Raw genomic sequence first — 22,685 nt, 5'->3', positions numbered from 1 at the left:
GGCTTATTATTAAGCTGTTTCAACAACGTGGTTGCAAGGAGAGATATCAGAGCAAGATTTCTCCCTGAGCAAACTGTTTTTAAAATGTGCCAATGATAATTCTATCCACTGAACTCCATCTACTGCCTTCAGTGAAAAATGATATGATTAAATGACATGCTGTTAAGCGGCTGCCGTTTGCAGCTCCTTCGCTCAATACTGGACCAATTTCAAAAACGGTGGTGAGACACAAACACATGGGAACATTTGGTCCGGGTGTGAGCGTCACCATCTAGAATAATTTGATGCCCTTTGTGTTTTTTAATTATTAAAAATGTATAATTTATACAAACACATACATTTGTCTTGTTATTATAGTATCATTATTTAAAAACATGGCAATGCTGCATGTCTCAAGCCTTATTTACACTTCTCTTCTTCTCTCCCCATGTTTCCAGTTTATCCTTTTCATAATCCATTAAAGAAAAAAAAGGCTAAAAATAAATAAACAAAAACTGTCGAATAGGTTATGTTTTTCAATCCAGTTTAAAAATCTCAACATTGTAAACATCTTCCAATAAAATCTGGTGAGATTGGCTGAGGAACGAATTTGGCCATTGTGCAAAAATGTTTGCTTTAATCCAAAAAGGACTGCGCTGTAGAATAAGGATGAAAGACTCTCCAAAGATCAGCCGACTCAGAGCTCTAAGGGCCATAACCGAGGCCATTATATTTTGGGCTGCTATTTATAAATAAATCTATTCCCTTGACCAAGTTGAGTACCCTCATACACAATCAGACAATTCTGCAGTTCAAAAAGAATATGTTTTGAACATGTTTGTGGCTTTTATATTTTCCTGAATGTGGAGCCAACATGATGCTGAAATATTGATTGAACTGAATATAAAAGTGAACTTTAAAAACGTTGTCTATTATTAAGATTATTTTCTGCAGGTATGCACCCTGCGGACCTCTAATTTAATCCTAAAAATGTTTCTTCAGCAGCTGCAAAACATCAAATAAATCTATAAAAACAACTCAAGCCATATAAAACCTTTTTCACAGCACTGTATCATCCCCTCCAAAAACAGTAAGGGCTTTACAAAAGCAATAACGGGGCACTGTCAGCGATTTCTGTTGCTCACAAAATCGCACACCAGTGTATCTGTGCGTGTGTGTGTACCTGTTTGTGTGTGTGTGTGAGTATAGAGTGCCGAGCCATATCATTACTCTTTGGCGTTGGGGTGCAGATAGTAGGGGTGAAACAGTCTCTCATGTGAGCAGATGTGCAAAGCTGCGTGTGTGTGCATCAGTAACCGAGGAAACCGTGATGTGAAGTAGCTGATGAAGCCTTCGGGCAGCTCGCCGAGAGTCTCCTGCACCTCCGGGGGCAGCTCGTGGTAGTGGTGCTTCTGCAACGGGGGAATGGTCACATACACGAGTCAAAGCTTTGCTGCTTGTAGCAAATAAACAAAAAGTGTAGGCTGTACTGAAGCTCCTATTGAGGTAGAAATCATCTTCAAACGTCTTATTTTATTGAATCAACTTTCTTTAACGAATACAACAGGTGAGTCAACATCTCGATGGAGCACCAAGCGACTGCAGAAAGGTAATAATATATTTCTGGGGAAACTTCTTTTGTCTAATCATTAATTAACTAGCCCTAAGCCTGCGAGCTAGTTCAACTCGAGCCCCAATGATACATTGCCACGTGACGCGCCTCGTACTTCTTACAACCAACCGAATACATTCTCCTTAATCTGCCACTCTATCTAAGCTGCCAGATCTGCCTGCCTCTGCCTCGCTAATGCTGCTGCTGCTGCCGGGGGGATAGTTATCTAATCATCACTCAATGTTCTATGTAAATCTGTGGAGTGATGAGTTCTGAGCCTAGAAGCCAAACTCAAACTATATACTGCTCCTAATGAACATCAAAGAAACACATGAGTTGTCTGATTATTATTGTGGTTATATACACGTAGTATTTGCTGCTGTAAGCCCTTACTATGGTGCATGGCTCCCTTTGAGTGCAGTAGGAGAGCAAACTGTTGGTGGACAACAGCGAAAGTTTTTAAAAGGCTAGACGTCAACAAATATGGATTAAAGTAGAAGTTTAAAGTAGATTAAAGAAGAAGTTGTTGTTAAATAAAACATGTTGTTGTGATTATATGATATGATGACTTCAATATATTGTTACTTTTGGACCATTATTGGAAAGGTTTGGATAACACGTGCCGGAAACAATCCTTGCCACCACTTCAATCAAGATCAAGAAATAATATAAAATGAATAATATCAGTGTAGAATATTCTTCATCTGCAACTATGAGATTTAATTCAGAGTTATGTACGAAGCGTCAGACTACTCCGTACATCCCAAGGAAAGTAAAGTAAACAAGCTCACCTTATTCCTCATGGCTCTCAGCAGGTCCCGGACTGAGTTTCCTTTATATGTCCTGAACCGCCTCAAATCTGGAAACAGGAAGGTTACAGGACATTGATGGCTTTGTCGTCCTGCACAGGTGTAAACAGTGCAGTTATGGGATGCCGTGTGTTTACCTGTCTGCAGAGGCACAGAGATATGCATCCTCCAGTTGGTTCGAACCACGGCTCGTCCTGCTGTCTCCAGTTTGACCACAATCGGGCTGTCGGCTGGTTCCTTCTCGATGCGGTCACTCACGTCCTACAAAACCACACAAAGTGTTTTAAAGAGACATGAGGCTTAGCAAATAGAAAACATGTACTTACACTACAGTACCCCGGTATATACCAGGGTAATTATTGTAAACTTGTAAAAAAATATTGTTTAATTGCCAATGTTCTTTATGAAATCAAAACTAAACAGCAATGATTTTACCTGGATAAATAACTGGTAAAGAATGAATGGTTCTTTAAGGTGAATAAAGGTTGACTAATTCAGTTGTAGTCTGAAACTTGTGTAAAACTGAAGCTTAATACAAAAACTAAAACTAAACCTTTCTGGAAACACTCTTGCACATCTCCTGCTGAGACAGGATGAAAATTGAATCTAATGTTTAACCTGGAAGAAATAACTTGTAGTCATAAAAACAGGAGCCATTTTGGCCCCAGGGAGACAGCTGTTCCTTTGTGTATCTAGACCAACTGAATTACCTCACCTGGAAAAACAGCAGCTGCTTCTCGGGGGTCCAGAAGAACGGATGTTTGAGCACACAGGCGGTAGAGGGCCGGGACTCAGCCTCTGCACAGATCATCTGCTCGATCAGATTGTGTGCTATGACGTCGTCTGAGGAAGAAACAGTCTCAGGTTTTTGTGTACTTGTACCGTTTGTGACTTCAGCTGATTTTTGTTTAGATTATAACCTTCCTCAATACTGCCTGCAACACTCTTCTGGGTGCAATTACTAGCCCAAATAAAGTTAAAATACATGATAACCAGGAATACATTGTCATTATTAATAAAGGGACTCGTCTTGAGAGACAGTTCTACCTAAGAAGCTCAAGTCGAATCTGTGGAGCCCTGAGTGTATTTGCAGAGAGGTTTGATTGTTGAAGAACAATGGTGCTTTAGGGTTTTTTTATGCAGGACATGACAGGTATTTAGTTCAAATGAAATCTTTCTATTTGAGAATTTCATGTATTTTAAGGGATTTTGAATGAATTGACTGAACTAGCTTTATAAATAATATAAGATTATGCATGAACCCAGCCAGGGAAGAAACATAGACCTTTACTTCTCTCACCATGTAGATCGTCTGTAAAATGCGACAGTGAGTATTCTCCTGACAGGATGTTGACCTGCCGTCTTAACGCATCACCGAAGGGGTGCTGCCCCCTGCTGACCACGTAGTAAAACACGCAGCCGGCCGAGAAGACGTCCACTGCTGCTGTCTGCACAGAGAAGAGGAGAAACACAAGCACCTAAAAATACTAATTTCTTCCTCAGAGTTCATCATCTTTTATTTGGCTATGAATTTTTGGGAGAGAAATAAAATATGACTAATAAATTAAATACTGGCGAGATCATGAGGACGTGAGGAGATTGATGGTGAGGGTGATAACATAACCACTTTTTCCACAAGGGCTAGCAAATCAACACAAAACAATAGTTATTGGTAGTTGTTTCAAATACTGAATAATACACTCCTTAATCTACATTTAAACCTGAATGATCATCTTTAGTTTTCTCAAACTGTGACAATTTTAGCTATCAAGTTGACTGAGCATCAAAGAAAGGATATATATGGTTTATGTGAGATTTGTGTGTGCACCCTACCGGTTTGTTGCCCGGAGTATCCCGCAGCACTTCAGGAGCTATCCAACCTTCAGTTCCCGGTATTCCTGACCTCAAAGAGAAGCTGCACCGCCCCTCCGGGATCTTCTTACAGAGTCCAAAGTCAGAGATGAGCGCTCTGACCCGCCCAAGCGCACTTGGACCAGAAAGGAGGATGTTTCTAGGCTTCAAGTCACGATGGACTACAGGGAGAGACGGTGGAGAGCAGAGAAGAAATGAAGGACATAAAAAACTATTCTTGGCTGTTTAAGCTGTGCCAGATTTAAGATTCAATATATGTGTTATTTGAAGTAAAACATTGATTTCGCTGGCTCCACAGCAGAAAGAGAAACATTTTTTAATAATTAAAAATAAAAAATGTAATGTAAGATGGCAGTACTACAGTGCCTTCTGTTTCTGTGGGTAATACAATAGGAACATAATCTGTGAACCTACTTATATGCATGCATTTATCTACGAATGTGTGTGTATGACAGACCTATGTTGAGGGAGTGGAGGTGTGAGAGGCCACACATGGTCTGCCCCAGAAGAGTTATCGGATTCAGCCCAGGAAAACCAGACGGGTCCTCCACATACTTCAGAGAACAAAGACAGACATAAAACACGTTAGTTCTGTTACGAAAGCACACTTCACCCCTTAAAATGACTCAGCCTTTATTACCTAAACTTTGAGAAAAAACTGTTGATGAATTAAACTTAATATGGGCTAAATTTAACAACAGTACTGAAAACATCCATTTACAAACTCTCAAACAACTCGGGCAGTAATAATCCAAGTCTAATTTATCCATACAGACGCTCATTACTTCATAAACAGATCAGCAATTTCAAATAAACCTTACTATTGAAAACAAATTTGCTGTACCTTCTCTCAAGTAGAATATCAAACTTAAATCAGATTTAAAACTAATATTTTTGCTGTTGCTAAACGCACCCCATATTTTGTATTAACTAACACAGTTGAGGCATTAAAAGAGGTTTTGTTAAAGAACTCGATGTAACACAGGCTTAATAACTATAGCTCTAAGTAACAAAAGGCCCTTCTGTGCGGACCTGCTGCAGGGTGGCGGTGCACAGCTCGATGGCGATGTAGGTGAAGAGGCGGTCTCTCTCTGTGCAGAAATATCGGATGACGTTCGGGTGAGTGTCAGACTCTCTGAGGAGCTGCACCTCACGTTCTGCTACCTCGAAACACTCCGGCAGTATTCGCTTCACCGCTACCTGGCGTCCATCAAAGTTACCCCTGAGGTTAAAAAACAGAGAACCATAACATATTATGTCTAGTACTGTATATGCCACAGAGTTTATCTCAGAGTTATTAAAGATATTCAGGTTTTGTAAAGTCAACACATGAACTCAAAGCTGTTTGATGAGCTTTGGCAATTTTCCAAAGCCTACTGTCACATAAATATTGGTTTGATTTTGCACTGTGGTAGGAAAACTATGGATACATTTTTTTTATATCTAATGGAAGGCATTTCAAATCTAATTTGGTTATTGGTTATGGCTGCACAATACCTTGCACCATCTAAAACATACAAATCCACATACTGTATATTGTGGGCTGATTATGTATCCTTAAATGAGAAATAGTGCTGTATTAAAATACACATACTGTACCTGAAGACAAAGGTTCCTGCAGTGCCGTGTCCGAGCACCTCAGATGGCGTGAAGGAAATTTTCCCGACCAGCACCTCCTCACTGTTTCCTTCTGGGAAAGGCAAGAAGGAAGTAAAAATAAATAAATCTCCTCTTAATAAGGAGCAGCAAAAGGAAACAATACACAGTTGGTTGTGTAACCTGCTGTGGGGTTGTGCGCAGTCGTGACATTTGAATCGACATCTGAGGTGCTGCTGCTGTGAGTGTGAGGACTCGGTGGAGGGTCAGCAGAGGCAGGCTGAGAGTCTGAATAAAAGAAAGTGGAGATGAAACTGTGTCAAATAAGCTGCTTTAACACTACTTAATAGATTTAAATAATGCTTAATTTGTCAAGTGAAATTTAACGAAACAAGTTAAATAATTTAACCTGTTCCAAGGTAGGTAAATATATGAAAAAGAGAATAATATATAACTTGTTTTATAGGTGACATACCACTGGAGAGGTTTGTGTCAGTAGAAAGGGTTCTGTCTGATGAAACAGAGCCCATTGTCTGCATGTTTGTCTGCATGTTTGTCTGCATGCGCTGGAGGCGAGACTCAAACGCCTCCTCCATCTGCCTTTGAGCTTTCAGCTGATGAGCTGCACGCTGAAGAATCAGATACAGATTAAAAGAGGCTGTCATAAGATGACAGATAATAAGATAAGAAGGAGTTTGAGACATCAGTAATAAAGAGGATGATAACTGGAGAGAGATTATAAGAGCATAAAACTCTCCTTTGCAACACTGTCAATAAACACAGCAACGACTTATCAGCAAAAACACTTTAAAAAGCAGGTAAAGCACTGATTAAAAAAGAGCCATTTCAAGTGCATGTTGCCATATAATCACTATCTTAGTAACAAAGTATGTTTTGTTAGATTAACTTATTGAGGCATGAGTTTAGTGTTGTTGTCCTTGTTTCATGGTCCAAGCATAGTGCATCTTAGCTTAGGAGCAAAGCACTGGTGAACAATTTAGCTTCACAGTTTTTTTAATTCAAACTGTATTATTATTCAATTCTAAACAATTATTTTTGAGAATAAAACCTGCCTCTCACAAGGAGACGGACACACAAACTCACAACGGGATACGTGAAGGCGAAGGCCAGCCATCCTCCCAGCAGCAGCGTCAGGACAGCCAGAGTCAGGCGGTCCTGAGTCATGGAGAAGGGCAGCACAGCGGCCGGACTCCGGGCCTGTCCTGTCACCTTCCCATCAACCCCTCCGCTGTTAGCATTGGTGTCGTCATGGCTATCAGCAACTGCCTCAAACTGAAGGAAACAATGAGACAACAAGGATGGGAAACAGTGGAAATATAGAGAGGTTTCCCTTATTATTTACAACGTAAGTGGGGGTTAACGTCTGTTGTGAAATACCACCGCTCAGGGGCAATTTACACTTTATTTTTACAATTTATTTACAATTTGTTAGCGTCACTGGCTCCTAAAATACTTTTTTATGTTTACTTACTTTTTGAAAATAATGCTACTCACCTCTTAACTATCCAAATCTAGTCATTTCATATTTGCCTTTAATCTGCACAGTCCTTTGCCATTGTAACGGTGTACATTTCCCTGCTAGGGAAAGGTTTTCTGTTTCTGACATTTAGAAGTTTATCACATTAGTGTCTGGCTCTCTGAAGCAGCTTAAAGTGTGCAATAATAGACATTAAAAACCGGATAAAAGAGGATCATTGTTAGATATCATTCCTGTGATTTACTGACTCAGCTGTAGACAGCAGAAGTGATACAGAGGTATTTGGAGCTGACACTCACGTAGCGCTGATGGTAGTATGAGGCAGGAGAGGCAGAGCGTCGAGGGGGGATGACTGCCTCCCCCGAACGCTGCAGGCCAACAGGGAAATCCCTCAGCATGGTGGTGTGAGCCACTGGAGGGAGCTCGTGGTGACCTGAATCACACAGATATGATGCATTGTGAGCCAATTCTGTTTATGTCGGGGCTGGGGTCACTTTCTTGTCTGGTCAATAAATAAAAGAGATTTTTCAGTTGTGAGGAAATGAAGTGATGTGTCCTGTTACCCCAGAAGTCTTACTTTCAAACACCAAGCTCATGTTTTGGATGTAGAGACTTTATTTCCACAAAATGTTACTAATAATTTAGTTCCAGGAGGAATGAACCTTTCCCAGATAGGTAGATTTTCAATTATTTTATGATCATATTACTATATATTTGACTAGGTAAATCACATTACTGAAACTCTTTCAGAGATCAGAGAACCAATAGCATGCAGGCAAATTAAAACACGTAAAACAAACATACAGTATCAACTACAGAATCATGTGCCTAAGTAAAAGAACTCTACTAATATGTTTAACAAGAAAATTGAGAAAATATAGTTTTAAAAATACAATTAACAACATTTTAAGGAAACTTAGCAGAAAATACACCTATATTGTTACTGTGTATTATATTAGTTTAGTCAGAAGTTTGCATTGTCATTGGATGAAATCCTGTGAAGAAAAGTGTGTCTGTCTGTCTGTCTGTCTGTCTGTCTGTCCGTCCGTCCGCGTGCGTGCGTGCTAGCGTGCGTACCTATTAGCAGCCATTGGTTTTTTTGGCTGTTTGTGCTCCCCGGTGGGTAGCGCACATCAGTGAACGGTGTGATCTCACACTCCCCTCGCTCTCTGACCGTCACTCCGGCCGTCAGCGGACCCTCAATTCGAGCCAAGGTCAGTCCCCGAGGCTGCCATGGCAACAAAAAGCACAAAGTGGTCACATGACAGCTATATTTTGATCGACTCGATCATTATTAGTTCATAACTCTCTGACACAATAGATCTGATACACTGAAATAACTATTACTGTTCTGTTAAAGGGAGAATCACCAAAGATGCTCGACTTGGCCCTGAATAAAAAATGAAACTAGGTGTGTGAATGCAGTTATAATATACAAAAATATATATATCTAAACTCACCACTAATGAGACTCCATGGTGAACAAGGGAAGTGGAGGCGTAGAGGTGGGAGTCCAATTTTCCTACATAAAGAGTGGGTCTTAAAGAGAAAACAAAATAATGTTATTCTCTCAAACAATGTTTATCTATTAGAAAACCTATCAAATGTACTGATTTTTATCAAATGGTATAGATAAATGTTACTCGAGACAAGAAATACATGTTGACTTCCTAACCTAGAGGCAGAAATGATGACATAAAATAAAATAGTACGGACCAAATCTGGGCTCATCGAGTCGAGAGATTAAACTGAAAAAAGTGACGGAAATCAACAATTAAAGGGAAAAATTCATGAATATAAAAACCTCTTAAACATACTTTGAGTAATCATAATGGTCATGTCCCAAACACTAACCAATCTGAACCTCCATATTCAAAATAAACTGTTTAACTGTCGTACTCGTCCTAACATCTGTATGATTTAACACCAAAGGATTTCCTGTGTTTTTTATATCATGTTTGCACCTATAAAAAAGACATTTCAAAGACCATGAACTAAAAAACAAAAGAATGCTCCATGGTGTCTCATATAATAGCAACAACTGAAACACAATGCCATACAGATATGTTTTTCATGATAATATAGCCATAGAAAAAGCTTGCTTCTCATTGGTTGGCAGGAGTTCCTTAAAACATATAACCAGACACCTCCAACATAGCTCCAGCTGACAGTTTGACAGCCGCTGTAAATCAGAGCAGCAGTTACTGGAGATTAAACTGCACTACTAGTACTTCATGCTGCATTACTAGTCGCAGAGCAGACCTAACCAAGGGATAAACAGAATGTAAGCAAGGTTTTTAACACAGTAAAAAAATAAATCTCTGCAGTAAAAGCATCAGAAAGTGTGATGAATAATATAACCCAAGGAGAACATAACAGACTCAGCAGTTCTTGTCTATTAAATGTGTATGTCAGGACACCTCTCAGTGAAAAATCACTTACTTAGAGTGACCAGAACAATGCTTTTTGTTGTAAAGGCAAATTGGAAAAGTGTTGGCAAAGCTTTGAGCAATCTGAGAGTTTTCTAGTTACCACTTCAATAAATAATGTGATCAGACAGATGCATCACTGCTGAAAGCTCTCTCAGGCATGTATAACAAAATGTCTCTTACACAAGCTGTGCTTGAGCGCTGGCTTGCTCCTTCACAAACTGATAGCTCCACTTCAACGTTGAGTGTGCGTCTGCCTGGTCGTTTGCAGAAGAAAAGGTGAGGAAGCGTAGCGTTTCCATGGCGAGAGACAGGTGGGGGGCATGTCTCAGTGAGTCACCAGAGTACAGATAGACCCCCACTACAGGTGACCCATAATTCTGACTCCACAAGACGTCACCTGGAAGACAGTAAAACACACTTATGAGCAGGTAGAGATGGAGATATAGGAATACATCAACCTCTCACACATACTGTATATAAGCTGATATAATATTCACCACACACCTCCCCCTACCTGTTTCTCTGTCAACTGTCACAACGAGACCATCACCGCTCGACACAAGATGGGCCATCTCTAGGAGTCAAACAGGTAGGAAACATTAGTATGAGAGAAGCTGAAAAACTCCTCAATCAATCTTGAACATGTAAATATTAAAAGAGAAAGCACACACAGAACAAATACATCCCCAAAGGCAGCACAATCCTTAAACTCTGTCTTTAGATTCAGACTATGGCCTACAGAGGAAAGTGTAGCAACATTTCTTATTTCTATTAGACATTTTGTGCTTTTTGGAGAGCAAATAGTTTGAAATATGTGTGTGGGAGTAATAGAACAATGAGGTGCAACCACAGTGAGCTGAGATGAAGAGTTGCAGGCACTTACTCAGACTACTAACTATATACACTTTAATATACTTTATGAACTGTAGTATGGAACTGCATTTGCTGTCAACAATAGGGCTGCACACTTTGGAAACAAAAACGACTTATGATTATTGTTGGGAAAAAACTGAATGTACTCTTTCAAGGACAGAGGTGCACATGATAACGAAGGGAGATGATTGTATGAGAGGAGCGTCAGGACACTTGTAGCATATGCTCTGAATGTGATGACTACTTCCATTGTTGCAAGGGTAATAAATACATGTATCCTGTTTTGAAACGCAAGCCGGTATTGAGTGAGATTTTTGTAACAATTATATTAACTGATACTGTAATTGTGATATCATTTGCGGTATCATAAGGAATGATACACTATTTAAATTATCATCGAAAAATATAATAAAATGATCCAGGTGTTTGTTTTTTATCGGTAGAAAACAAGGGTTTTTTTATACCAATTGTAGGCTGGTATTTCTCTGCAGCATTGAAATACTTCATTCACAAATCTACCAAATATTACGCTTTGTTTGGATATTCTCTAGTCCCTATTGCAATTTTGATTAATTGTGTAGCTCTAGCTAACACCAGCGAATTGTGTGGCCCCAAATCAACCAGGAATTCAATCTTAAGCATTGCCACTTTAAATGTATTCCTCAAACATAACAAAAGGAAGTGCAATTATTACTTTTTTTAGACTTGCATGGAATCCAAACATATGTTTTGTATTGCTGTTAAATATTACAAGCGGGTTCTGCAGGGTTGTCATCATATAGACACAGAAGAAATATACAGACTTTAACCTGGCATGGCTGAATGTGTGTGTGCTAGACGTACTGTAGTCCTGTTTTTCATCGTAAGGTGGAGCGGAGTAATCATTGTACGTAGCGTTCCATCGCAGCTCCTGTGTCTTGGTGTCAAACATGGTTATCATGTATTCTGGAGAAGAAAAACAAAGTGTTGAGAGAGCATGAAACCTGTGTAGTTTTGAATGCAGTTGCGCTATATGTGTGTGTGTGTGTGTGTGTGTGTGTGTGTGTGCATGCATGTAGCGTGCACGACATACCTGTGCGTCCAATGTAGAGCAGAGGAGTGTTGGGACAGATGGATTCAGAGGTGGAGGTGGTTAAACTGGTTTGCTTCTCGCCAGTCTCAGGATCCACCACAAACCAAACATCCTGCTTTTTACCTTCAAGTGCCCACACACACACACACACACACACACACACACACACACACACACACACACACACACACACACACACACACACACACACACACACACACACACACACTAATTATTATTCAAATAAGTCCAATAAGTATTCGAAATATTTATGTTTAGTCTAGTCCATTTTTCCTCTCCGACAACTGTCTCACACAACGATATATCATACAGTCTCACACACACTCTCTCTCTCGCTCTCTCTTACCTGTGTATAGGATACCATCAGAGCTCCTGCAGGGAGCCGACTGAACCAGTTCTGGTATGGTAAAAGGTAATTTCTGCAGGTACACCAACACAAGGGGTCATGAAGTTTAAAATGATACAAATACAGACAAACAAACACACCGACATGCTGCATTGTTTACCATAAGGCCTTCCTTGTGTTTGCCACCCAGGACATACAAACTGCCATCGTTGGGGTCTGGGAGAAAACCAGGCCTGCAAAAACAACATTCATACACCTTTTGATTATTTCAAATATTTAAATACACGTGCCTCTCACAGCAGGACACGTTTACAATACCTTTGTTACAGTCAATTTTATTTATCTAAAAGAAATAGCTGTATAAACCAGAATACATATGTGTGTTACTCACTCTGTGAGGTAGACGGGTACTTGAATAATAGGGTCTGAAAGAAATTAAAAGACAATGTCCTGAGTCTTATTGAAATAAAAAAAAAGATACATCTATGAAACAGTATTGATGTGTATGAACCTTCTCTGAGGGTCCACTTGATGTCTCCGGACTGTTTGGAGACAGCATGCAGACTGCCGTCTAGAGTGGAAACAAACAGGAGCGATTCTGGGAGAGTGACTGATCTGACCCCTCCAACCTGATGGGCCGCCAGGAAGAGAAGAGAGAGAGAAACTTTAAGCTAGCGTTTTGACAGTCACCGTGTCATATATCTGATATTCCATCATAGCTTGACTCCAGCAAGTGCGTGTATGTGTGTGTGTGTTGGGGGGGGCGTGCGTGTGTGTGTGTGTGTATGTGTGTGTGTGTGTGTGTGTGTCAGTAGGTTTGTCATCCCAGCCAGGGGTTGGCTCTCTTGCCCTGCAGAACGTTTGTGCTCTATTAGCGTCATACTGTGTTTCTCATTTAGCAGGATATCCTGATTACCCCTCCTCCTCCCAACACTATATCCTATACTGGGAACTATTTTATACCCTGTGTGTGTTCACCACTCCCATATTTACTCACCAGCGGGTGGCAACTGACGACAAAAGAAGAAAAAAAAGGAACAGCACACTATGTTAAAAGCACACATTTGCAAACACTGCATCAAGAGGTGCTCATAATTCAAATATTGTACTCAGGGTGTAAAACTGTACATGCAATACATGTCACAAATGCTTTATACCCCAAAATACCTCTGCGTATGTATACACAGCTCTGGAAAAAAATTAAGAGACCACTGCAGCATTATCAGTTTCTCTGGTTTTACTATTTATAGACGTGTTTGTGTAAAATCAACAACTACTGACAACATTTCTCTGAGCTAGAGCAGTCTCTTATTTTTTTCCAGAGCTGTTTACATATAGAATAACTCTCTGCAACAAATGTATCAAACAATATTTTATTTGTTAATATTTGAAAATGCACCATTTTATCACATAAATATCTGACCATTGTTGGAGGTAGCATGAGATCCAAGGTTTTCATTAGCAACGCTTGTTTCACTGAAATGTCTGTGCATATGATAATGTTCAAACACACAAGCGCGCGTGCACACATAGACAGACACTGGCAGCAGTATTAACTTTCTTCACGCAATTTGGACTTAACGCTTAATCATCATATCCTGGCAACTCTACTCGAGCCTGAAATAGACACAGTGGGTTGGCAGTTGCAGTCTCTTCTGCCCAAACAGTATTTAACAACAACTAGAAAACAACAACAACAACAACAACAACAACAACAACAACACCCAAACACAGTAGAAACTTTATACCTGAAATAGCTTGCCTTCCCAGGACAGCAGGAGGAGAGACAGCAGAAGTCGTCCCAGAGCCCCCATGACCCCCGCAACACTTTGTTTCATGGCTCTGAACAAACCGAGGACTAACAGCTATTCAACTATCAACAGAGGTCGAACGCTCTCTCCATTCCCAGCACGGCAGGCATCCATCTCTCATAAAGTTAGTTAGCACCGACACCGGCCTTTTAACATCGCTCTGGTAGTCCACAAACACGGTGAAAGCTGAGCTAGAAACACCGCCTAAAATCCATAGCAACAGTCTTCACTTGTCACTTTTCCATATTTCCGTGTTGGGACGGAACCAGTGACGTCATGAGCGACCTGTCAAGCAGTGAGGAGGCGGGGTCAATAGTGTCGCCACAGGGAGTGGCATGAGGGCCGGCCAATGAGGGGAGACGTTTGCTACAGAAGGGGCGGGGCTGTAGAAACGGCTGGAACACGTGGAAACAGACAGCAGGACAGTTGCAACGCAACAAGAGCAGCTTTTTGTGCAATAGAAAGTAGTGGAGGGCGGTATTGTTTGTTCACTCTATACACTCCCTACAGCACATGTGGGCTGTTGCTAAGTACATTTACTCAAGCAGTGAACTTGTTTGAATTCGAGGTACTTGTAGGCTCAATTTCTTTATTTATTTCCATTTGCTACTTACAAGCTACTTTATGGGCCAATATTTTAGGCCCACTCTTTACTCCACTACATTTGTCTTAGGGTTTAAGATGCAGAATGAACAATGATCTGTGGGGACATTTCCTATAAAAGTAACAGTAGCCTACTTTTCATGTGACATCTGCCCATGGCTGTTACACTGTAGGCCTGTAATATATATATATATATATATGCTTAGACGAAAATCAAGTCCCACCTGCTTGTACCCCAAATATTTGTGGCTACACTGCTTTCCTCAATAGCTATATTAATAGCAGGGGTAGAAAATAAAGGGTGCATGAGTGAATGAAATGTGATTTAAAAAACTGTAACTGTGAGATCTTTGGTGTATAACTTTTAATAAAAACTTTAGTAGAGGACTTTTTTCCAGCAATAGATTTACTTTAACATTGTAATTTGCTGTATGTACCTCAGTAAAAGGGATAGTTTGGACGTTTTGAAGTGGAGTTGTAGAACGTATTATCCATAGGCAGTGTATTATCTACTGTAGGTGAAATGCGGCATCTTCCAAGTTTGGAGAAGCCAACAGGAGGGATGGCAACGAATCAAATCAACTAAATGCTGTGGACAGGGGCATCAGCAAATGTATTTTAGCCACCTAAAACAATATCTTTACGTTATTTACCTTGCCGTCAGACATTCTATTCTGATGGGTCCAGAAGCCCCAAGAACGTATTTTACTCCATCGCTTAGTTTGCGCTATCATCCATCTGATGTTGGTAATATAATTATGGATAAGTACCTCATACAACCCAACTTCACAACACCCAAACTACCCCTTGAAGTTGATCATCTGAATAACACTTCCACATACACAGTAAATCTAAAAAAAAGATTGTCAAACTGTTACAAAAAACTTTATTTCTCTGCAACATATTTCCCTTCAGAGAGATGCAAGCCAACAGTCTTTTCCATATGACACTCCAAAATACTATTCACAAACTACTATTCAAAGTGCCTTTACATGGAGAAACCAGACTGTGATAACGCAGCTAGTAAGCAGGTGTGCTTCAGATATAAATGAAAACAAAATAAAATAATACTGGCAGGCACTTCTGTCATTTGAGGTATGAAAAAAACAAAAAACAGCATCATAGACTGATTTTTAAAGGCATTTGCTGGCTGTGCGTAGGTGGTTGATTCTAGGTGCTTTCTACTGGTGGAGCGCGCTGTCAGGTTTCGGATAGCCAAACATTGCAAAGTCAGGTTCATATAGCTTGTACAGTTCTCTCCTGATTGCGATGGGAATCTGTGCAAACCAGTCTCTTTCCCAGCTGGCTGCAGTTCGGTTTCGAGCCCCTGAAGGGAAGTGTAGTAGATGATCCACCTCCAGAAGCTTCAGCAGGTACGCCGCGTCCGTTTCTAAGGATTCTAGTCGTCCAATGAAGTCATACTTGACCTGGCATGGATGGCACAGACGGTATACCTAAAACACACAACAAGCAAGCATACGATTTGAAAACTGCACTCATTTGAGGGTCTGTTAGTGACTTTGTTAGTACCAATACCACTGGCGAGGCTTAAAGTGTTCTTGGAATTACCTGTAGGGTAGACTTAAACTCGACTTCCACATCTCTATGGCCAGTTTTAAACAAATGTTGGCAGAGGTTTTGTCACAAAGTGTTTTTGCTACATTGCTTAGTGGTAAGGTTCTGTCTTGTGTTATTCTTTTGACCTCTTCTGTAGATGTGTGTCATCTGTTTTTACTCAGTTTTGTTTGTATGAAATGTTTTGTAAATATATTTAAATTGCTGCCCTTTTGGCTAGATTTTTATACAAAATATCTGCTTAAGGCCATTGGGTTTTGCTTTTGTGTTTGTGTGTTGGCACATACATGAAAAACAAATCGCACAACTCTACCGTTGTTCTGTATTTACTTTAAAATGCTCAGCTTTCTGAACGATGATGGAACAAAAGATCACTGTTTTTAATGCAAGTATGGCAATTTCTCCTGCTTTTCTGCAATTCTTTCGTATGAACTATACTACTACACTTAATTTATATTTGATATTTCTTATCACCAATTTTAAAAACCTATTGATGATTTTTTTGAATGTTTATACATCAACGTTTGTATGTCTTTTGGGAGGGTTTTCTCTAAAAGCCATTACAATGTTCTACCATATTCAGTTTGGGAGATTTTAATGTAATGTTTTTATGTGTGTAAATCATAAAATTAACGTAGAGTCGAGCTGAGGCATATCTTAGCAAGAAGATAAAGTAGACTTAAATGTGTATGCTGAAAGAAATCCCAGACAGCATAAATATGATCATCCAAAGGGGAAATGTACATAACCTCATGAATAATGCCAAGCTGAATTAAGTGTTGCTTTACACTGCTCTGTGAGATAAATACCTGCCGCCAGTGTTCGTTGAAGATACTCTCCTTCTCTGTCTCTGGATCCAGCAGGTATGTGATAAACTGCTGAAACGTTGGTTTGATTCCTTCTGCAAACGCCTCTGCCGCTGTCTCTGGCAAAATGCCCGATACATTAGCATAACGATGCAGCATGACAGAACCGAACTGCTTGTAGAAGTCCTCGTTAGGCCTGAAAACACACACACACACACACACAAATACACACACTTATCACAATTCAACAAGGATATGACTGCTGTTAGTGAAGCCCATTCCTCAGCCTAACCCACAACACAAACACTTACACAGTTACACACCCACTCTGTCTAACCATTCAGTATTAGACACTCACCTTCCAAACTTGTTCCTGAAAGCCGAGATAAGACGAACAAAAGGGTCACGCACGAACAGAAACTTGGTGTAATGCTGGAGCTTGAGTGCCATCAGGTGGCGGGACAAAGAACCATAATGCCTCCAAAACCTGGAAAAAATGCAAAACAGCACAGAACATAAGAGTAGATCTTCAGTGGCACCCTTCTTGAGTTGGGATTTTAATGCCTTGGTTTTATGCAATATCGAAAACATTTGAATGATGTCACTTAATGACTTGCCAAGCCAAAGAGTGCCATAATAAAACAGTACCTCAAATGTGTCCTAACGTTCAGTATTGAGGTAAGTAAAACAACTCACTTACCACCTGCTGCATGGATTATTCCATTTACAGTGCTTTGTTTTTTCTTTTTTTTCATACTTTTCCCCATTATTTTACAGATGTTTTATTATGCAATTCCTATGACTCCATAACACGAGTCCTTGAGGGGTAAAATATGTGTTTTGTATATCTGTGCTCGAAGAAAAACACAGGTTTAAAAAAGAAGTTGAGACAAAACTACCACGGAGAGAAATCATACCGTAATTAACAAAAACGTTTTGGTTTGACGCCCGGATTAAATGGTTTGTTTTCCTATTCGTCATTGTGCGATTGAGGTGTGAGGTTTGTTTGGCACTAAAGTCACTGTTTTCTATATTGACTTGTGGAAGAGATTTAAACTGAGTTGTTAAAAAAAATGATAGTGCACGCTTGGTTTCTTTGTGTTGGGATTTGGTGAGGGCTACATCTTTAAAACACATCATTTATCCATATTCATTGCCTGGTCGTGCAGTATAATATTCAACAAGTTGCTGTGGTGACTTAGAAAAAGTAACTGTTTAAATGTATGGTAAACACTTGATGCTTCTTTTATACTAAAGGCCATCACCTCAAACTAAAGTAGCCCTCCTCATCTTTTGCTTAATGCTGATGAAAGCTAAGATAAGCAACACATGAGCAATACCTAGTCTGCAGCTTATTGAAGGAATACATTATTATTGTGACTTTTGATATTATTGACATATATTAGTTTGATTTGTTGTTGCAAATAGGAGATTTGTTTTCAAAGTAGGTATGATTGGTACCATTGAGGACAGGTTTTGAAGATGGAGGCTGACTCCTTAACTTCTGTATAAATATTTTGTAGGTGATTGTTTTCAATACAAATACATTATGAAGATGTTGTCATTATCCAGTCAGAATTATGGCTGTGCAATGTGCAGAAAAAATATTTAGGTTACAGAGGGATTAAAAAAATATTGGTTTTTGTGCAAGTGGCATTAGAGGGATTTGGATATATTACTACGTTCCTGCCTGTGGCTCTTGCTAATCCCTATACACATAAAATATAATTAACGGGTAACATAAAAAGACATTTTATGAAATTGTCTTTGTCAGTGTGTGTGTGTGTGTGTGTGTGTGTGTGTGTGTGTGTGTGTGTGTGTGTGTGTGTGTGTGTGTGTGTGTGTGTGTGTGTGTGTGTGTGTGTGTGTGTGTGTGTGTGTGTCATACTTGGCAAAAGTGAGGTGGATGGAGGAGTTGTGTACGAGGTCAGGAGGAACAGCCTCCGGGTCGGTGTAAGGTTTTCCTGAGGAGGGCGAGATCAGAGACTGAGACAGGACCACCATCACTCTCTTCCAGTTGGTGCACGCCACCTAAACGCAGAATAAAGATGGCGGAAAGAAAAAGGAAAAACAAAAAATACCCTTGTTTGAATGTGTCTTTTGACCAGTGGCAAAATACTAGAGGAAACATTCACTGTGTCAAGAAGCTATTGTCTTCTTGGTATTTATTTTACACTTACATCCACTCACAGTGAGCCAAATCATGCCCACATGTGTTCCACCACCCAAATAAGCACACATTCACATGCAGCTGTACCTTCGGAACATAGCAGTAGATAATCTGGTGAGTGTCATCCACTATCAGGTGATCAAGTTCCCTGTTTGGGATCTGCTCAAACGGCCGAGTCCTTCCGGGGAATTCAACAGCTTCTTTCCCTGAACACACGTCCACGATTCTCTGCTTCCTCTCTTCCTGCTCCCTATTGTCCAAAGTAGTACGACTCCTTTCCTTCTCATCCTCCCTTGTTTCCTTGTGTCTCTGTTCTTGTTTTTCCTTCCCTTCGTCCTCTGTACGATCTTCAGCTGCTCCTCCTGTCTCCTCAGACAGCAATGTAGTGCTGCGAGCAGTAGTAGGGACCGGGAGGGAAGAACTGCTCTGGGGTCTGGACATAGAGTGCGAGGGCCCAGCAGTCGTCCGGGGGTGTAGTAACACCTGTTTGGGCTCCTGTAGGGGGTAGATGTTGAAACCCCCGACATCGTCCCAGTACACGATTATCAGCAGGATCATAAACAAAGACCCCAGGATAAACGCCACTCGTAGTCCACGCCACGTTCCCATGGTTATATTTAATCTGCTGCAGTGATTGGTGCAGAAAAGAGGAAGAGGTTATCTCAGTTCCATGGTGGCGGTCTATCGCGGAAGGACGTACTTCCTGCTTGCCATCTGCAACTAAAAAAGGGACAGGAAATGTAAATAAGACCCCTCTTCTGCTTTTACAGCCCCAATGAGGTGAAATGATTAAACAACCACAAAGTAAAAATACAAAAACTGATGTGACAACTGTTTTATTCTTACAAAATGAAACACAACACAGAACACATACTCGTGGTGAAATACACACAAGTACATTTACGAATACTAAATGTGTAGTATGCAACTCTACACTCCAACTTAATTTCAGAGATAAATATATCAAGAAGTGGCACACAAAACATATGATAAGAATATCAATGGAGCTGTTCTGAAAGAAGAAATAACACAATCTTCTTTTTACAAATAAAAAAGTTAAATGAACTATAATTAAAACACATCTTTTCTTAATTCAAGCAGTTTTGCTGCAACAGCTTTATTTGGTCTGGTATGACCATCTGCTATTATTAGAAAACTAATATTAAAATGATCTTAGATTTTAACCTTTAGTTTTATTAATGGCTAGGGCATAAACTACTAATGCTTTAGTAATCAATCAGACACCATTAATAACAAGTTCTGCGTTGCCAGGTTGTGAAAAAATCCCTTTGGCTGATGTTTATTCTTTCTAATTGGTAAACATTTTTGTTTAAACATTAGATTGAATTATTTGTAATTATCTAAACCATTTTTAAAAAGGAGAACGTAGTCTACAGTATAACATCAAAGTATGATGGCCTTTGGGTATAATCTTTAAGAGAATATTTTTCAAGTATGTGTCAAAAAAAATTGGTTTGAGCCGTGTGAATTTGCCCAGGGGCCGTGGGAACGTCACGCTCCGCCCAGGGAGCTCAGCTGTCACCGAGATGTGAACAAACGTGTGGGGGTGGAGGTAGCTTCAGTCCAGTGCCTGTAGAGGATTTACTTCCCTTATTGTCCCATAAAAACATCTGCTGTTAGGGAAAACACTGGAAAAAAGGAGGGTCCTAATAAACCAGAAAGCTATCCCGACAGGGGGAGATGATAGGGAAAGCCTTGTATTTTTAGAAAATTATAGTTTTTTTTGTTGCGGTTTTTTTTCCACTAAGTTTTCAATTTAAACTCCACGTTGACTGGAGGGGCCTATTTAGAGAAATCAACATTTACAAACTCTATCGTGGTCTGGCATGCGCTGTTTTTTCAAACACACTTGCGAACAAACACGCAAAAATAAAAAAATAAACATCAATGAATGATGTATGTGGACTCCAGTGTCTGTGGAAACCAAGTTTGCACTACACTACCTGGTTTCTACTTTGTTTTGGGTCGTTTTTTCTGTGTGCTATTTATAAACGAAGGCAGACACTGTTATAATTGAGTTAATATTTTTTCTATTTCGCACAGGACCCACCATCACCTCCTCCCAGAACTCGGTCGGAAAAAACTAATTTATACAGTACACATGTTACAATGTGCCCTTTCACCGGTCGGTGCAGACACTGTCGCTCTCTCATGCAAACGCACACTTTCCTGTAAATCCACATGCAGCAGCCGAGGACATATAATCTGCATTTGTTTTTCCTCAACAGTCTCCTACGCTTCCTCCCCACACAAACACCCTCATCATGCCGCCTTTAAGGTGCACGCACAGCCCGGTTCTGTTCCCTTTATGCCCTTCACACCCGGAGCATGACGGCGACAATTAAACGAGTCTTAACATTAATCTGTCCATCATAGATAAAATACTAAGTGACCTGAATCTTGTTTTCTTACCCGGCAGGAGAGCTCCATGGTCGGTCAACCCTTTGTCGCTGCTCGGTGTCCCCTTCTCTGTCCGTTTGCCCGGTGGATGAGACCGGGTGGGCTCCACAGACAAGTCTGTGGCGGTCTGCTCACTCCACAGACTGTAGCCAAATCTCGCGGTATTTGAGGAAACATCCAGCCATCTCCACATACTGTAGTTTAACACACATGCTGTCCGGATTTAGGCTATGAAACCATAAACCCGCCCACGCCTATGGCAGTCAAAGTAAGGTCCTGCATGGGACCCTCGGGAGGCCTTATAAAAGAGCTAACAATTTCAAAAAACAGCTTTGTGTAATAGCCTATTCATGATAACTCAAATTATGAGACATTCCTATCACATAACATTCAAAATGATGAGAAACTGAATCTGAATTAACCTATTATATACTAAATCAAGACTTACTATTTATTTATATGGCTCAATATAATATGCTTTTGTTTTGCATATCTATTAATTATATTCCTCTTTTCATTATTTTTATTAATCTGTAATACTGTCTATCACAAATGTCGCTTTTTTATATATTATTTATTTTTATATTTAATATCTTTGAAAAAATCTCTATTTTATGCTTTTGTTTATTTGGCTTTCTTTGATTAATTTTCCTGTTTAAATTTATTTTTAAAAATACATATTTATTGAGCATCGTTCGAGGGAGCCTAAAGATCAAGGATTTCCATTGCAACCACTGCTTCTCTGCAATTGTTGTGAACTTCAGGTATAGGTTGTTATCATCTTAGAACAAGGAGTGTGCACACCCAACCAACTATAATATGACGGGTGCTAAGCAGACGGAGAGCAGACAATGGAAAAAGAGCAAATGGCTTGCCCAATGCAGGGCTCCTAGAATATGATGTTTCAATCACAACTGCTCTTTATCAGATCTGAAGAAAATAAAATTGCATCAAAGCAAAAAAAAACTAATAAGCAAAATTGGAACATAATGGGATATTTAGGTTACAGAGCTATTTTACTGACTTGGAAAACACTGAAAATATGTGTGTATGCTCTCTGATTTTCCTGGCTTATTTTGTCAGTCATAAAAGCCTGGAATAACCCATGTTTAAATGAAGAGTTGTCTCTCAGTATTTATAACATCTGTGAACTGAAGGGGAAATGATGGGTTGGCTGCTGTCTCCACAT

At 40.0% G+C, this 22,685-nt stretch overlaps 2 protein-coding genes across 3 annotated transcripts in view; both read right to left on the bottom strand.

Moving 5' to 3' along the window:
* ern2 (endoplasmic reticulum to nucleus signaling 2) overlaps nt 1-14,175 on the bottom strand; it is a 15,132-nt gene extending 957 nt beyond the window's left edge. Inside the window, exons 1-24 of one of the 2 annotated variants that reach the window (XM_063883925.1) lie at nt 13,859-14,175; nt 12,622-12,739; nt 12,502-12,535; nt 12,271-12,343; nt 12,111-12,183; nt 11,744-11,866; nt 11,515-11,616; nt 10,313-10,372; nt 9,979-10,195; nt 8,827-8,905; nt 8,444-8,594; nt 7,666-7,799; nt 6,973-7,161; nt 6,344-6,497; nt 6,052-6,156; nt 5,872-5,962; nt 5,305-5,494; nt 4,730-4,826; nt 4,234-4,433; nt 3,701-3,848; nt 3,116-3,243; nt 2,538-2,661; nt 2,383-2,450; nt 1-1,391 (exon numbers count right to left, since the gene is read on the bottom strand). The exon at nt 1-1,391 is cut by the window's left edge and continues 957 nt beyond it. In XM_063883925.1, coding sequence (XP_063739995.1) covers nt 1,206-1,391; nt 2,383-2,450; nt 2,538-2,661; nt 3,116-3,243; nt 3,701-3,848; nt 4,234-4,433; nt 4,730-4,826; nt 5,305-5,494; nt 5,872-5,962; nt 6,052-6,156; nt 6,344-6,497; nt 6,973-7,161; nt 7,666-7,799; nt 8,444-8,594; nt 8,827-8,905; nt 9,979-10,195; nt 10,313-10,372; nt 11,515-11,616; nt 11,744-11,866; nt 12,111-12,183; nt 12,271-12,343; nt 12,502-12,535; nt 12,622-12,739; nt 13,859-13,948 — 2,934 coding nt within the window. In that variant the 5' untranslated portion in view covers nt 13,949-14,175 and the 3' untranslated portion in view covers nt 1-1,205. The remainder of the gene's footprint in view (nt 1,392-2,382; nt 2,451-2,537; nt 2,662-3,115; nt 3,244-3,700; nt 3,849-4,233; nt 4,434-4,729; nt 4,827-5,304; nt 5,495-5,871; nt 5,963-6,051; nt 6,157-6,343; nt 6,498-6,972; nt 7,162-7,665; nt 7,800-8,443; nt 8,595-8,826; nt 8,906-9,978; nt 10,196-10,312; nt 10,373-11,514; nt 11,617-11,743; nt 11,867-12,110; nt 12,184-12,270; nt 12,344-12,501; nt 12,536-12,621; nt 12,740-13,858) is intronic. The other variant, XM_063883926.1, reaches the window with a different exon arrangement.
* Nucleotides 14,176-15,393: 1,218 nt separating this feature from the next.
* LOC134864596 (carbohydrate sulfotransferase 12-like) lies at nt 15,394-21,857 on the bottom strand. Its single transcript, XM_063883700.1, has 6 exons — nt 21,509-21,857; nt 19,163-19,795; nt 18,794-18,936; nt 17,264-17,392; nt 16,909-17,101; nt 15,394-15,978 (listed from the first exon to the last, which is right to left on the bottom strand). The coding sequence occupies exons 2-6, from the start codon at nt 19,682-19,684 to the stop codon at nt 15,706-15,708; spliced, it is 1,260 nt and encodes a 419-aa protein (XP_063739770.1). The 5' UTR covers nt 19,685-19,795; nt 21,509-21,857; the 3' UTR covers nt 15,394-15,705.
* Between the last annotated feature and the right edge of the window lie 828 nt (nt 21,858-22,685).

This window comes from Eleginops maclovinus, chromosome 5, assembly GCF_036324505.1.
Source record: "Eleginops maclovinus isolate JMC-PN-2008 ecotype Puerto Natales chromosome 5, JC_Emac_rtc_rv5, whole genome shotgun sequence".
NCBI lineage: Eukaryota > Metazoa > Chordata > Actinopteri > Perciformes > Eleginopidae > Eleginops > Eleginops maclovinus.
This window is presented reverse-complemented; position numbering and strand designations above follow the sequence as displayed.